General features: G+C 49.0%; 1 protein-coding gene across 2 annotated transcripts; it reads right to left on the bottom strand.

Moving 5' to 3' along the window:
- Positions 1–919: 919 nt before the first annotated feature.
- LOC309364751 (uncharacterized protein) lies at positions 920–16954 on the bottom strand. 2 transcript variants are annotated; one of them, XM_081902614.1, is made up of 3 exons: positions 16446–16954; positions 9326–9445; positions 920–2908 (listed from the first exon to the last, which is right to left on the bottom strand). In XM_081902614.1, exons 2-3 carry the CDS (start codon positions 9411–9413, stop codon positions 1401–1403), a joined length of 1596 nt encoding a protein of 531 aa, XP_081758740.1. In that variant the 5' UTR covers positions 9414–9445; positions 16446–16954; the 3' UTR covers positions 920–1400. The 2 variants fall into 2 exon arrangements, with proteins under 2 accessions (XP_081758740.1, XP_081758739.1); XM_081902613.1 differs by having other exon boundaries at positions 16416–16953.
- Positions 16955–17221: the final 267 nt, after the last annotated feature.

The following is a 17221-nucleotide window of genomic DNA, read 5'->3' as shown; positions in this document are numbered from 1 at the left end:
AAGGAGAGGGCCATCTAGCTGAATAGCGGCCCATAAGCACAGCTCCCAGTTTCTCCATCCTCTGTTTTTCCTTCAGTCCTCAGGAAACGAAAACCCTCCAGGGATTCCTGGGTCTGGAGGGTGCTGTCTTCCTCCACGGCAGCTTCCGAAATCAGAAACTGAGCAGGAGAGAATCCGAGATCCAAGCAAAACCAATTTGAGCTTCTCTAGCTAAATGCTGCAATCTGACCCTCAGACATTTAGGTTCCAATGCACCGGCTACTCAGGTGGGAGCGCTGCTCAAGGCATAGTTCATGCTCCCTCTACCTGCCACCCCCCAAAAAATGTTTAGATTATTTGTGTTGAATAAGTCAATAAAGCTTTTCCTCCGCATTCAAGAGGCTTACCAAAGTTTCATGGCCCTCCCTGCTACCCAGGTGGATTCCCTAGCATCTAGTGAAGTCTGAGTCCTTCTCAGTTAGGCATCTAACTTCACTAGATGCTAGGGAATCCACCTGGGTAGCAGGGAGGGCCATGAAACTTTGGTAAGCCTCTTGAATGCGGAGGAAAAGCTTTATTGACTTATTCAACACAAATAATCTAAACAGCATGTTAAAGCTTTGTTATCCAGAGTTCAAAGTTACCCACGGGGGAGGCAGCTATAAGAGAGGATTAGACAAATTCATGGAAGATAAAGCTAGCAGCAGCTACTAGCCATGAGAGCAATGTTCCCCCCTCAACTGTCGGAGGCAAACAAAAACACAAAAAACCCCTCTAGTTGCTGGGATTCACAAGTGATTGCTGCACCCGGGTCCTGCTTGCTGGCTTTCCATAGGCATCTGAATGGCCTGATCCATCAGCGCTCTTCTAACAGGGCTGGAGGGGTGGGGAGGAGAAGGGAGTCGGGCACAATACAGGGCGAGGAAGAGTCAAGTAAAGCTTTTCGTTTCCCAAAACATGGGTTATATTTATACGTACACAGTGTCAAAACAAAAAAGGTGAGCGAGACACCCATACGGATTCTAAATCAGGATCAAAACTCCCCAATGGACATGGTTACTAGGTTTTCACCTCAATAGGCCTTCTTTTCCAAGAACCTCTTTTCCCCCGCCCCGCTATCGAGGTGTGTGTGTGTGTCTACAATCTCTTCGCTTATATGCTGCGGTCGCGTGTTTCTTTTCCATTGCTATCTTTCCCCCCACCCCACCCCAACCCACAAATTAATTCCTCAACCACGTGCAGATCCGCCGGGGTCACCACTGCTTAACCCCCGTTAAGCAGAATGTACAAAAAGGATTCCTCTTCCACGTGTGGATTCTAGACTCGTTTGGTAATGTGAGGGAGAGGGCGCGCGTCTCCCGTCTCTCCCCCCCACACCTTCCCCGCTTCTCTCGCGCCCCCTCTTCCATATTTTTTATTTTTTAGGGGCTCTCCTTTGCGTGGCTCCGCTGGTGCTTCAGCAGGTTGGCGCGGCGCGTGAAACCCTTCCCACAGTTGGAGCAGCGGTACGGCTTGGTCCCGAAGTGGGTCCTCTGGTGGATGATGACCTCCAGGGTGGTGCCGAAGCTCCTCCCGCACTCGCTGCACTTGTAGGGCCTCTTGCCCAGGTGGCTGCGCTGGTGCTTGAAGAGCTGCGAGGTCTGGCTGAAGTGCTCGGGGCAGTCGGGGCACTTGTAGGGCTTCTCGCCCGTGTGGATGCGCTGGTGCCGCTCCAGGTGGGAGCTCCAGGCAAAGCTCTTCCCGCAGTACTGGCACTTGTGGTTCTTCTCCATGGCGTGGCCCCGCTGGTGCGCCAGGAAGGCCGAGCTGTCGCCAAAGCGCTTGTCGCAGTCGCCGCACTTGTAGGGCCGCGCGTGCGAGTGCGTCTTGTTGTGCTGGAGCAAGTGCACCTTCTGGGCGAACTTCTCCCCGCAGGTGGGGCAGGGGAAGGGCCGCTCGCCCGTGTGGACGCGGCGGTGGCGCTCCAGGTGGGAGGCCCACACGAAGCCCTTGCCGCACTCCTCGCACAGGTGCGTGCGCTCGCGGTGGTGGCCCCTCTGGTGGCGCATCAGCGTCTGGCGGCTGCGGTACACCTTGCCGCAGTCCTCGCAGCCCAGGTGGGTCTTCTTGTGCTCCTCCAGCTCCGAGATGAGCGCGTAGCTGCGCCAGCAGGCCGGGCAGTTGTAGGGCCGCTCTCCCATGTGGTTGCGCCGGTGCTTGGCCAGGTGGGCGCTCTGGCTGTAGGTCTCCCCGCACTCGGGGCACTTGAAGGGCCGCTCGCCTGTGTGGACCCGCCGGTGCCGCTCCAGGTGGGAGGCCCAGATGAAGCACTTGCCGCAGTCGGCGCACTTGTGGGGCTTCTCGGCCGTGTGGCCCTTGCGGTGGTTCTCCAGGGCCGAGCTCTGCGCAAAGCGCTTCCCGCACTCGGGGCACTTGAAGGGCTTCTCGATCAGCTGCGAGCAGCGGTGCTGCAGCAGGTGGAAGTTCTGGCTGTAGGCCTCGCCGCAGTTGAGGCACTTGAAGGGCTTCTCGCCCGTGTGCATTCGGCGGTGGCGCTCCAGGTGGGAGCTCCAGATGAAGCTCTTGCCGCAGTCCGAACACTGGAAGGGCTTCTCCCGCGCCGCGTTGGCCTCGCTCCGCTGGCGGCCCCGGGGCGGCGCATGCAGGCTCCTCGTGCAGTCCGAGCAGCGGCTCTCCAAGCTCTTCTTCAGCGCATGCCCTCGTTGAGTCGCTTTGTCCTTCTTCACCACCGGGATGATCTTGGGGGGAGGTGGCGGCGGTGGTGGCGGCTGCCTGGGTGGTGCGCGGCGCACCACGGGCTTGACTCGCCTGGGGGTGCTTTGAGATGTGCCTGGCCGCAGCTCCTCAGGCCCTTCGTCCTCCTCCTCTTCATCGTCCTCCTCCTCTTCCTCCTCTTCATTGTTGTTGCTGTTCAGCAGCTTGTCTGCAGCTGGAAAACAAGGCAACCACCTTAGGAAGGCCAAAATGTGTGAATTTATATAATAGTAACACCTATTGATTGCAGATGAAATGTAGCAACACCCCCCTCCGTAGAATCGTAGAACAGTACAGCTGGATAGTGGAAGAATAAGAAATCAAGATAACTTTTTTATATATAAAAGAATGGAAATGGTTTATTGAATATTTACAGATAATTTGTAAACAGATAAGATGATTGGCAGGATTATTGTATGTTTTTAAAGTAGATGAATAAATTGTGGGAATCTTGAGGTTTACATTCCACATAAATGAGTAAATTAAGTAAGTTGGGATAGGTAGGCAGAAGATATTAAAAATAAATTTAAGGAACTGCAGAAAGAGGGAGAAGGAAGTCAAGCTCTGAAATGTTAATATGATTGTAAAATTAGTGAAAAGTATAAACTTGGAAAGCGTAATTGTTATTTTTAAAAAAGAACTGTACAGTTGGAAGGGATCCCGAGGGTCATCTATTCCAGCCCCCTGAAATGCAGGAATTTTTTATCCAATGTGAGCCTTGAACCCTGAGATTTAGAGAACAAACTATCCAGAAGTTGCCACAAAGGAATGCAGTACAAGCATTAACATAGCAACTGTAAAATCAGCCAAGTCACACCTTAGTTGTAAAGCATCAATCAACTCCAACCCATTAGCAGTTTACATGGGCAATTAGTTCCCTTTATTGCTACCCAATTTTACAGGTAAACACATGAAATTCCGACTGCTACAATTTTAAAAAACAGCGGGGGGGGGGGGAGATGTCTTTAGCCTTTGCATTATCTTACCTTTCACATTCTTGGATCCCCAGATGTTTTTGAAGGACAACTCCCATCATCCCTGACCAATGGCCATGCTGGCTGGGAATGATGGGAGCTGTAGTCCAACAATGTCCAGGGACCCAAAGTTTAGAAAGGCTGCATTAATAGCATCTTGACTTTTTTTCTAAGCCGCTTGGGGGGGGGGAGTAGAGGTTGTTAGGTGTCGTGGACTAGGACTTGGGAGAACAGGGTTCAAATCCCCGTTCAGCCATGAAGCTCACTGGCATCACCTTTGGCCAATCTCTCTCTCCCTCCCTAACCTACCTCACAGGGTTGTTGTGAGGAGAAAACAAGAAGAAAGAGAATAACATAGGCCACTTCCAAGCTCCTTGGAGGAGACAGTGATATATAAATGTAAGAAATAATGTAAGGATGCAAACTCAAGCTTAACACTAAAAAGTCAGGGTGACTGTGGGGGGAGTGTAAAAAAAGGGTTACTTACACTTTAACTACTTTTTCTCCCAAGTGTCTATTTTAAAAGCCTGCAGGCAAAGTATTTTTTTTATTTTTGTGCACCATTACAGGCCCTTTAATAACAACAGGAAGAAAAGGATGGGCATATGTGATAAGAAAACAGAAAAGGTGGTTAAGTCCAGAGCTCTCCAACATAGGAAGTGCTATAGTTGTGCCATATAATAGTAATTTTATTTATCTCATTTCAGGTCTACATACCGCCTGATGGTAAAAAAACAAAACCTGAGAGCAATTTGCAAAATGTATGCAGAACGTCTTTCCCCGTTCCGCTGCATTAAAAACAGAAACGTCACCATCAACCATGACTATCAGTTGTGGAGGAACCGTTGGCCCGCCAGAGGTTGCTCTACAACTCCCATCAGTCCCAGCAAACCTGGCTCAGGCCAGGCGTAGTGGGAGTTGTAGCTGAGCAAGATCTGGAGGGCCAAAGGCACCCCACAGCTGATCCGCATCAAGGAACAGATGCAAAAACTCCACACACAAAATGTCTGGGAAGCAAAGACTGGCATACAGGAGTTCTGGAACTCTGGACAAAAATAAGGGCAGGGGACTCAGAAAAGACAGGAATCTTGCAGCACAGGAAAAGCAGAAACGAATGGGACCGAGTAGGGTCAAGGTGACCAAGAATGGAGCTTTAGGGTGTAGGAAGAAATGGGGTGAAAGAGATAATAATAACAATTAATAATTTATTATTTATACCCCGCCCATCTGGCTGGTCTTCCCCAGCCACTCTGGGTGGCTTCCAACCAAATATTAAACTACAGTAACACATCAAACATTAAAAGCTTCCCTAAACAGGGCTGCCTTCAGATGTCTTTTAAAAGTTTGGTAGTTGTTCTCTTTGACATCTGGTGGGTGGGCGGGTGTTCCACAGGGCAGGCGCCACTACTGAAAAGGCCTTCTGAGATAGCCCAAAAGTCCCTGGGAGGGTAATTAAAGCCACAATCGCTCCATATATTTAAAGCACTATGATACAGCTTTAAACAGGCGTGGCTCCCCCCACCCCAATGATTCCAGGAACTGTGGTTTGCTAAGGGTGCCAAGAGTTTGGGAGGAGCACTATTCTCTTCACAGAATGATAATTCCCAGAGTTCCCTGGGAGGATGGGTTGCCTGCTAAACCACTGTGGGAATTATAGCACTGGGAGGGGAATAGGGGTCTCTTTTAACAGCTCCCAGCACCCTTCGCAAACTACAGCTCCCAGAAGATGCAGTGCAAATGTGGCCCAAAATGGTATCTATCCCCCAGGGACTAAAAGAAAAGGAAGTATCTGGTTGGCCCATGTTAGAACAGGATGCTGGACAAGATGGGATCCATCAGAGCTCATCTTAGCTTCTTATGAATATGAAAGATTTGAGGCTGTAGGAAATTGGCAGCGTGGGAAAAGGAACAAGAGTAAGGGGGTGGGCATAGGAAATAGGAGACGACGGCAAAACAGGAACCTGCTAAAGAACTCACCTGGCAAAAACGATACCCAATTCCAAAAAATAAATACTCACCAGGAAGAACAGGGAAGAAGAAAACCGGAATCTCAGCCCCTGTGTTACTTGCTTCCATTGAAGCAGCCTGCCTCTCTCCTCTCAGGGAGGCAGCTGAGGGAGGGAGAAGGGCAATTTATTGGCTGGAAAGGGCACTCACTCTCTTTGTGGGTGGGGTCTTTAAAGAGCATCTCCTGGGGCATATTTAAGCTAAGGTGCTTAAAGGACTCTTTAAGACAAACCCAGGCTCCTTTCTCTTAGCCCTGCAGGACCCTCCGACCCCATGCCCCCAAGGTAAAGGAAATGCAAACTGTCTCCAAATCTCTGTGGATAACAGCAGGGATGTAGGTGATCCACAGGCAGAAAATGGGGGAAAGAGCTGGGAAACAAAGGCATTAAATGGCCAGTTTCTTATTAGAAAAGAAAGCTTGATGGATCGTCAAGTGGCAAGAATAGTAACAAGAGCTGAAGGAAGAACCTGAGCTTGATTTCGCAGCACTGTTGTGGAACCAGCAGACAAATTGGTTCCAGGTGCTATGGAAGCCTTGATGGCCCGAGAAAGCTGCTTCCTTAAAGGGTTGCAGAAAGTATAGGGTACTTTCCCCCCCAAGTTTACATGCCCAGTGAAGAGGTTCTGTGTTATGCCAAGTGAGTAAAAAGTGCTTTGTTTAATGCTGAACAGAAAGAGAGGCCTCTTCAATTTTTATTGGGTTATAACCATTTAGATCAGTCTTTCTCAACCTTGCATTCCTGAATGTTGCTGGACCACAACTCCCATCATTCCTAGCTAACACGGCCAGTGGTCAGGGATTATGGGAGTTGAAGTTCAAAAAAACATCTGGGGACCCAAGCTTGAGAAAGGCTGGCTTAGATAGTGGAGTTAAGTTTTTAATGTTTGATGTTTGATAACGCTTTTATATGTGTTGGAAGCCGCCCAGAGTGGCTGGGGCAACCCAGCCAGATGGGTAGGGTGCTAATAATGCTAACAATAATTTATATTTATAATTTATATTACATTATATTATTTTATTTTATTATATTATATTATATTATATTATATTATATTATTACAGTGGTACCTCGGGTTAAGAACTTTGCTTCAGGATGAGAACAGAAATCGTGCAGCAGTGGCGCAGTGGCAGAGGGAGGCCCCATTAGCTAAAGTGGTGCTTTAGGTTAAGAACAGTTTCAGGTTAAGAACGGACCTCCGGAACGAATTAAGTACTTAACCCGAGGTACCACTGTATATTATATTATATTCTGGAAACCTGTTTCCTAAACCTATGGATGATACAGGATCTGTAGCCAGGTTTTCCAAGTTTAATAAGCAGGCCTTTTCATACCTAGGATTCTGTCTTCTCAAACGTTAGAACTGGAGCACCGTACATTTCACACAAGACAAGATGCATCTTTAAAAAGTCCTACGGATCTCACAGCAGCTTCTTGCTCTGCCTGCAGCTACAATTGGTCCTTACAAAAAGTGACCCCCACAAAAGCGGAACATGCTTCTGCACAAGCAGGCCCAGAAGGGGGATAAAAGCCGAAGCGCTGAGCGACTCAGCACCCTGCCCCTATCCATACTTTCACACCATCCATGGGGCATCTTCCATGAGTGTTTTATGGGATTGCAAACCTGACACGGGTTGTCTTGGGTGTTCTGGAACCGGTGTAATAAACGTAAATCTGCCCTTATTCCCTTATGGGGGACACAAGAGCCCTAATAAAGTCCTTTGCAGGTTCTCCATCGGTGGAGGTAACCTGCCAGACAGGAGGTAAACAAAGCACTCGGATTTCTGTTGTAGGCCGCCCTTTCTGTGTGATGTAGGTATGATGTATCTGGAGGGTAGTCTGGGACCCCAAGGCGGGCAATTTAAAATGTCTATATAAAGGCAGGCACACCTTTGTTCAGGGTCCTCCTCCTCCTCCTGCGTGTGAAGGGGGCACCCTGTTGCAACAGTTCAGTAAAGATCAGGCTTACTAGCTGCTTTGCTCCTTAATATTCTCTGGATTGCCTCTGTTATTTTCTCTGACCGATGGAGAACCTGCAAAGGACTCTACAAGGGCTCTTGTGTCCCCCATAAGGGAATAAGGGCAGATTTACGTTTGTTACACAGGTGAGGTATGGAAGCCAGCCTCAGGGGGTGGGGAGCCGAAGTCCATCCTTCTGCGCTTCCACATTACCAAGAAAGGTATCCTTGCCCTGTGTTGACACTGTCCTGGCAGGCACTGGCTCAGCTCCTGAGTCCTGACAAGTTAGGCTTATAGAACTGTAGAGCTGGAAGGGGTGTCCCGTCCCCCCGAGAGTCATCTATTCTAACCCTCTGCAATGCAGGAATCTCAGCTAAGGCTCCTGGAACAACTTCTTGCTGGCACTGAAACCCAGAAGATACTGCTGTTAGAAGCCGAGTCCTTCAGTTTGGAACGTAACCAGAGACTTTACGGAGGTCATTTTCACTCAGGAGTCCCATGGACTGCAAGAAGATCAAACCTCTCCATTCTGAAGGAAATCAGCCCTGAGTGCTCACTGGAAGGACAGATCCTGAAGCTGAGGCTCCAATACTTTGGCCACCTCATGAGAAGAGAAGGGCAGCCAGGGGAGAGGTCTGACTGAAGCCCTCGTATGCCTCACGTCCAGCATGTTGCGTCAAAGCAAGCAAGAATTGTTGTGCAGGGACTAAGCACACACGTCTGGGCTTATGTGGCCTGTTTGACAGGTTTCAGACCTGCCTATTTGGAATGTTATTCCCTAGGGAGGAATGTTGCACGTACAGTGGTACCTCGGGTTAAGAACTTAATTTGTTCCAGAGGTCCTTTCTTAACCTGAAACTGTTCTTAACCTGAAGCACCACTTTAGCTAATGGGGCCTTCTGCTGCTGCTGCACTGCCGGAGCACGATTTCTGTTCTCATCCTGAAGAAAAGTTATTAACCCAAGGTACTATTTCTGGGTTAGCAGAATCTGTAACCTGAAGCGCCTGTAACCCGAGGTACCACCGTAATGCAAAACCAAGAGGTTCCCTAGGCAAGATGAGAGGAGCTCCTGCCAAATGGTGAGCTGGGTGCCCAGAAAACTGGTGTCGGAACCTCACTCTCTGAAATGTTGTGCTTGTACCCCATTTGCTCCTTGAGGTGGGAAAGCTGTGTGTCTTTTCCCCAGCCAAGTTCTTCATTTGCTCCCTGGGAATTTAAAATGTGTGCAACTGTGACTATAAACTGTAACCTGGTACATTTCTGCTTAATAATAATAATAATAATAATAATAATAATAATAATTTTACACCCCACCCATCTGGTTGGGTTTCCCCAGCCACTCTGAGATCTTGCCTCTGCTATGAGTCCAATTGCCGAATCTCTCAGGCCATTCTCATCTAAGAATAAGGAGTCTGAGGGTCTCTTGTGGCTTTTTTTCTCCCTTCCTGGGAGATTCCCACTGCTTCCCCCCCTCACCTTTTTTTCAGAACAAAGAACACCACTTCCCTGAACATGTTATCAGTGATAGCTGCTGTTCAGGGGAGGCAAAGAGAGGTCTTCTTTATAGCGTGCACATACAAAAAAGAGGAGAAAAACCAAGTACGAACGGAAGAGGAGAATCGATAAAAGCAGAAGGAAAATGGGATTCTTACCAAGAGACATCAGCGTCTCATAGCTCTCCTGCATGACATCTCGATATAGTGCCCTCTGTCGCGGGTCCAGGTACACCCATGGCTCCATGGCAGAAAGAGTTCTCAGGAATCCAGCAGCACCTACCAACAACAAATGAAACCCATTCAACATCTGCCTCTTTACTGGAATGTACTACTTAGGCTGATCGCCGAAGAATTGATGCTTCTGAATTATGGTGCTGGAGGAGACTCTTGAGAGTCCCATGGACTGCAAGAAGATCAAACCTCTCCATTCTGAAGGAAATCAGCCCTGAGTGCTCACTGGAAGGACAGATCGTGAAGCTGAGGCTCCAATACTTTGGCCACCTCATGAGAAGAGAAGACTCCCTGGAAAAGACCCTGATGTTGGGAAAGATGGAGGGCACAAGGAGAAGGCAGCAACAGAGGACAAGATGGTTGGACAGTGTTCTCGAAGCTACCAGCATGAGTTTGACCAAACTGCGGGAGGCAGTGGAAGACAGGAGTGCCTGGTGTGCTCTGGTCCATGGGGTCACAAAGAGTAGGACACGACTAAACGACTAAACAACAAGAACAACTGCTACTACTTTGGGGGGCGTGGGGGGCGATGTGGGTTAAAAAACAGAGCCTAGGACTTGCCAATCAGAAGGTCGGCGGTTCAAATCCCCGCGACGGGGTGAGCTCCCGTTGCTCGGTCCCTGCTCCTGCCAACCTAGCAGTTCGAAAGCACGTCAAAGTGCAAGTAGATAAATAGGTACTGCTCCAGCGGGAAGGTAAATGGTGTTTCCGTGCGCTGCTCTGGTTCGCCAGAAGCGGCTTAGTCATGCTGGCCACATGACCCCGAAGCTGTACGCTGGCTCCCTTGGCCAAGAAAGCGAGATGAGTGCCACAACCCCAGAGTCGGCCACGAATGGACCTAATGGTCAGGGGTCCCTTTACCTTTACTACTTAGGGGTGGCTTAGCTGCGACCCTCTGGAGACCATTGAACAACATCTCCCATCATCTCAGACAGTTGGCCGTGCTGGCTGAGGGCTGGTGGGACTTGGGAGTCCAAAGGCATCCATTCAGAGGACCACAGGTCTCCCCCCCCCCATCGGCCCCCTGCTATGCCTTAGAGAACATTAGCAGGAAAAGCAACAGGTTTCTTTCCTCAGAAAATCACCAGCCAACAGCAGGTTAATGGACAAGAGGAAACAGCCTGGTTAAAGGCCTTTCCGCCGGATTCAGTACACAGTGTCGCAACCTCTGCAGGTGTGCTGGGTTTTAAATATACTCCCTGCCTTCTTTCACAGGCGTGATAAGAAGTGTTATATAGCGTACATAGCACTGTTATTCTGAGAGGCCCAGGAAAGGACCAAATTAAGGTGTTTTTACAACAAATTGAAAAGCTGGAATCTGGTAAATGGGTACTCCAGCACACCTTAATTGCAAGGTAGGACTTTTTCAAAAATAAACACACATACACATCTGGCCATTGGAGCTTTCGTTGCGATTCCTGCATTGCAGAGGGTTGGACTGGATGAGCCTCAGGGTCCCGTCCAACACTACAATTCTATGATTCTATGAACTGTATAAATATGCTCTACAAACTCACCCATAGCCAGAATTCCAAGAGTGGAAGCCAAACCACCACCACCCAGTCTCTAACAGGGTGTAGGCCTGTGGGATCTCTTCCCCCCGCCCCAGCAACCTCCACACAAGTGGGATCCAACTGAGTCCTACTCACAAGTAGACCCACTGGAATTAATGAATGCAAGTTGATGGTTCAGTGGGTCTACTCTGAGTAGGACTAGCATGGGCTACAACCCAATTTATTTATTAAACTTTCTTATAGCAGTTTCCAACCTCAATGAGGTTTGCACAAAGTACCAAAAACTAAACTGGAGAACGCACACTTTTAACAAAAAATCAAACCCTCAAGGCTTCAAAGGAGCAGAGCAAACCATCGAAAAGCCACGCTGAAGAAGGCTGTTTTCACCACCTGCCTATATAGCGCTGAGGGATGTGGCTCTAGCTGCCTTTCCTTCTGAAAGGCAATTTCACAGCTGAGGGTGCCGCTGCAGAAAAGGCCCCGTCTCACGTTGCAATCAATTGGGGCTTTGATTTTTTCCAAACTTCCCTAAACATCCAAAGGGAAGGAAACCTCGAACAGGAAAGGCTCTTGACATGCCACCAGCGTGGTGTAGTGGTTAAGAGCGGTGGACTCGTAATCTGGGGCACCGGGTTCGGGTCTCTGCTCCTCCACATGCAGCTGCTGGGTGACCTTGGGCCAGTCACACTTCTCTGAAGTCTCTCGGCCTCACTCACCTCACAGAGTGTTTGTTGTGGGGGAGGAAGGGAAAGGAGAATGTGAGCCGCTTTGAGACTCCTTTGGGTAGTGATAAAGCGGGATATCAAATCCAAACTCTACCAGCCACTGTACCCAACTTATGCCAGGAAGATACACCTTGACAGATTCTGATTTAACATTCAGATTGCAAAAAAAATAAAAAATAAAAATTGCAATTGTTTCTTCACATCGAACACCTCCAAATCAAATCAGGATTAAGGGTTTTTCTAAGGACGGTGGGGGCATGGGTGCTGTGTTCAAAACTGTGGACAGACGTCGGCTCCCTTGTCCTGAAGCAAAATACTGTTGGGGGGGGGGCACCAGCAGAGGGAGAAGGGGATACAGTGGTACCTCGGGTTAAGTACTTAATTCGTTCTGGAGGTCTGTTCTTAACCTGAAACTGTTCTTAGTCTGAAGCACCACGTTAGCTAATGGGGCTTCCTGCTGCCGTCACACCACCGGAGCACCATTTCTGTTCTCATCCTGAAGCAAAGTTCTTAACCTGAGGAAATATTTCTGGGTTAGCGGAGTCTGTAACCTGAAGCGTCTGTAACCCGAGGTACCACTGTAGTTTCATTCTCCAGGGTGAGAGAGTCCTGTTCCTGTGGATCTTGCCCAATAACCCCAGACGGGAGACAGGAGGGAGGTGGGTGATGTATACCAGGTTGGAAAGCTTTCCCCCTCCAGACTCTTGTTGTTAAATATATGGGGTGGTGTGCATATGGCCTGGTGCTTAGCTGGCTGCAGTGGGTGAGAAAAGAGGCTGCTGGCCCCGTAAGCTGAGAGCCCGTTTTTAGCACCTCCTCCTTTCTCTCACCCTCGAAGGAAGCAGTTACTAGACAGTTCTTTCCATTGGCATTCCCCACATACATCCCAATGTGAACAACATGGATTTGCATTTTTTGCTATTCAGATTCCTTTAGTGTGCTTCCACAAGTGCATCTTCCTCTTGTATTAGGAGACGCTGTTTTGTTTTGTTTTTTAAATTATAATGGCTTGTTTTCTTGGGAGGCTTTTGGAATTCAGCTCCAGCGTGGGAAAAGCAGCGTACAAAACATTAAATGGTTTATTTATTTTTTTAAGAAACAAAACCCCTTAAGTAGCCGAATGCTGCATTGGCCTGGCAACTCAGGACGGTGCAATTGCAACATAGCAGCGCCGTTTGTGAGTCTGATAGGGGCAGGAAAGGGTGTGGAAACACCAAGCTGCCCCACTTAATACCCAGAGAAAAATTCTACTACATTTAAAATGCCGCCCACTGCCCATGCCCCATTGTTGAAGCGCTTGCAAAGCTCCAGCCCTTCTGCAGGCATCCATCTCATTGGACTGTTCCTGGTTTCCATGGCGGCCAGATTCAATACAGAACAGGCTTCACTGCTCTTTAAGGATGTTTACACTACTGGGCTTATACTAATTCAACAGCCATGCCCCCCCCCCACACACTCCCAACAAGAAACCCTGGAGATTGTGGTTTTACAGGGAGCGGAAAAGGTCTCAGAAATTCCTGTCCAATTCCACAAAGGTGGGGTTTCTTTCCAAAAACAGTGTCTGGCTAAACCTTTAATCTGCTCATATTCTCTGCACTCTGGCTTTTGCATAGGAATTTCTAAAGCTCACTTCAAGTAATAAAAGCCGCCCCAAGTCTTGCTTATTCCGCCTTCCAACTCCAGAGGTAATGTGATTTTTTAAATTTCGTTTTTAAAGCTCATTGGGGCCTTCAGGGTCACAAACTCTGGACCTTCTCCTGTTCAAGGTCTCTGCAGTTTGCCATTCTCCACCCCCTCAGGACCCACCACCCAAAAAACCTGCCATATATTAGAATCTTCCAGCTGCATGACAAGACCCTGTTGTTTTGCAGACCCGGAAGCGGGTCGTTTGATCCTCTCAATCAGGCATAGACAAACTCCGGCCCGCCAGATGTTTTGGAACTACAATTCCCATCATCCGTAGCTAACAGGACCAGTGGTCAGGGGTGATGGGAATTGTAGTCTCAAAACATCTGGAGAGGCGGAGTTTGCCTATGCCTGCTCTTAATACAGGGGTATGTGGGAATCTGCGGGGCGTCAGGTCTGATGGGGACTACAAATCCCATCATCCCTGGACCCTTGGACAGGGGCTGCTGGGAGTCCCAACGATAGATATAGAAGACCGCAGGTTCCCTATTGCCAGTCTAGAAGATTCCCTTCCGCTGCTTACGCAGGCTGTGATTGGCTACGCTGAACGACAGGCCCATCCCAAACCAATCAGGGAGCTTCCCAGCTGAGTAGAGATTTGAACCCACACCTCCCACACCCAAGCTTAGCATTCAGTGCACCAGGCCAGTCACAGCAACTGGAGAGCGTGTGATTTAGGCTTGAACCCCAGCTTGGAACCCAAAGTATGAGCTCCTCGGCTAGCCTACCTCGCAAGGTTGGTATGAAGAGGTGAAAGGGGGAAAGAGACCATAAACTCCACCCTCAGCCCCTTGGAAGAAACGAGGATTATTTATCATCAACAGCACCTCGCTGATGAATATCGCTGACGGATTCTAACTCCCTGTGGGTATAATAACTCTCCCGGCAGATTTGAAAGCTGACCTCTTGCTGATTTTAATTTGATATATACAAAAGGGTGGAATATCAAAAGGCAGAGGAAAAAATAAGAACACATAAAGGGTTGGAGAGCCACACACAAACTATTACCCAATCCGGAGCATGTTTATTTGCACAGCGGCAATACTTATTTGGATTGCTAATTTCTTGTGCAATCTGCTATTGGTTAGTCAGGTAAAGAGTCTACAAACAGGGTGTGTGAGACCAGTTGCAGTTTAGCTCTCCCAAGATTGGGAGGGAATGCTTTTTTTTTAATTTAAAAAAAAAACAAATAAAAAAGGGGGTGGGAAACCAGCCAGAAACTGTGATGTTAAAGAGATTCCACCCTGCCTCCAAACTGGCTCCCATCAGGAGTTTTGAACCACAACTCCCAGTTGGCTGGAGCTGATGAGAGATGTTGTCTAAGACCAGTTGGAGGGCACCAGGTTGGCAAATGATGCCTTATGCAGTTCACCTTCAGAAGGTCCAGCTCGAGATATTTAGGGCAACTCAAGGCATAAAGTCCAAACGGTGCTATGTCCTACACTGCAAGGGTTCAAAAGCAGATTAAAAACGGAGAAATCTGTGCACGCCGAAGCCGTAATTATAATACTATTGTTCAAGGTGCTGCAAGTTCTTTGTTCATAATTTGTTTGCTTTAGCGAGGCATGAGCTTTTGTATACCAGAAACCACTACGTTAGAGGCATCATTTGATAAAACAGGCTCTCCTCCAGGAAAGCTTAGGGCATAATGTAGCACAACGTTTTTGTGGATTTTGACACAACATAATAGACTGTTGAGCAGGGGTAGCTAACAGGTCGTGCACCATATGTTGCTGAACTACAACTCCCATCAACACTGGCCTAGCTTGGCTAGGGCAGATAGGAGCTGGAAGCCCAAAAACATCCAGGGGGTTAGTGCCCTTGCTCATCTAAACCTGGCTCTCCAACTGTTGGACTACAACTCCCATCATCCGTAGATAGCAGGACCAGCGGTTAGGGATGATGGGAATTATAGTCCAACAACAACTGGAGACCCAAGTTTGGGAAATCCTGGACTAGAATAACTGGAAATGTGCCTCCATATTTTACCCAATGCTAAGACCATTTCTGTTCTTCCAATTCATATTCTAATAAGTCTTTTTCCAATATTGGATTTTTAAAAAATTGCATGTTTTCATACTTTGCCAATTTCTTGCATTAACACTTTAGCAGAAGGCAAACTTGGCTACTTCTGAACACAGAATAATAAGAATTTTATTGTTGGAATTGAGCTATCCTGCAACATCTCAGGGATCACGCTCGGCAACTTTTAAAAACACATACGAGTGCAAATATAATATTGCAATAAGCATAAATACAGCAGTATGTGATACTGGTTAATTTCTGAGATTTCAAATTGCTGTGCTCATAGCCTAAGGGCCCCTGAGAGCTTAATTCCCAAGGCCATGTAAGAAATCTCTTTTTCAAGAATTTCTAATAATTCTTGGAAGCAGTAGTATTGCGAAGACCAGATACCAAGCAAGAAAACTTAACATGACAAAGGTGGGCGTAACTTCTGGTACAAAAGCGGGCAGGGACGCTGTTTTATTCCCCCCCCCCGCCGCCCCCATATTAAAGTAACCCACAAGAAAGGGCTAGGAGTCTCTGCGTGCTGATGAACAGAACGCGCTCGGCTACCACGAAAAAGAAAAAAAGAAAACCCGGATTGCTTGCAAATTAAAACTTTTTGTGCATGCTGCAACACGCTTACGAGGCTACCCAGAAAACTAAATCCGGGCCTTAACCCCCGAAATCTATAGGGGCAGATGGGAAGCGGCTTGCTCCGATTCCACTGCAGGAGGACGCAGGAGCCCAATTCGATTTGGCCATTGATCTTCTAAGGAGGTGGAAAAAATAATCAAGTCTCCTTTTCTCTCCTTCCCCCCCCCCCCGGCGGCCAATTTGGCGCTCGCCCTTGTTCCCAGTCCCACCCACCCCCTGCAGCAAAATGGGCCGAGACTTAATCGCTCCCCCCTCCTCCCCTTTAAAGGGCTCCCCACCCCTCAACCGGCAGAAGGGCTTTGCTTCGGCATCCCTTCCCTCCCACCCCCCACCGTGAAACAAAAAAAAAAGAGCGGGGGGAGGAGGGATCAGGGCCAATTAGTCGGCAATCCCTCCAGGCCTCGATCCCGCGCGCAGCCCCTCCCTCACCTCTCCGCGGGGATCCTCGCCTTTGGTCACCTGCAGCGCGGATCCGGCAAGTTTGCAGATCGGCCGGGGGGGGGGGTCGTCCCTGCTGCGTGTTGTGGGGTGGGGGGGTAAAGGAGGAGGAGGAGGAGGAGAAGCAGCAGCCGCCGCTTCTGCTTAATCCGGATGTGCAGCGGCGGCTGACTCAGGAAACTCCGCCTCTCTCGGTGCGGGGCTGCCGAGCGGCTGCGGCGGCAGAGAAGGGCGCAGCTCGGGCGGCTGGCAGCGGGAAGGGGAGCCCTCTGCTGGGCGAGGACCCCCAGATCGGGATCGATCGCGAGTGGCTCTTGCAGCAAGGGGGTTGGGTTGGGGTGCGGGGGTGAAAGATGGGGTGGATGAAGAACAGCTCGCTCTCTTTAATAAATAAATCGATCGATCCTATCTGGAATATATCTATATTTATGTCTTCTGGACTTGCTGCTGCTCTCATCGGAGTTTCCTCCGCGGTGACCTTAAAATATTTCTTCTCGACCTGCCCGTGCGAGTTTTCCCACGAAGGAAAAAGGTGTTTCTCCCCCCCTCGCGGAGAGTGGAAAAAGAATCTCCGTCGGCGTTCTAGATCGTTGGGCGCGTTCTAGATCGTTGGGCGCGTTCTAGAAGACGAGCGGTTTCGGTGCGTTCTGGGGAATCCTTACCGCTGGAGGGAAATCGGAGAACTGCAAAGTTGGAAAGGGACCACGAGGGTCCAAAACCCCCATGCAATGCAGGAATCTTTTGCCCAGGGGTGCCAACTGGAATAAATTATTGGGGTGGCCCAGGTAGGCCCCCAT

This window comes from Podarcis melisellensis (assembly GCF_964234715.1).
Source record: "Podarcis melisellensis genome assembly, chromosome: 2".
In the NCBI taxonomy this organism is placed as follows: Eukaryota; Metazoa; Chordata; class Lepidosauria; order Squamata; family Lacertidae; genus Podarcis; species Podarcis melisellensis.
Note: the sequence above shows the minus strand (reverse complement) of the source record. Positions and strands in the feature narration are given on the sequence as shown.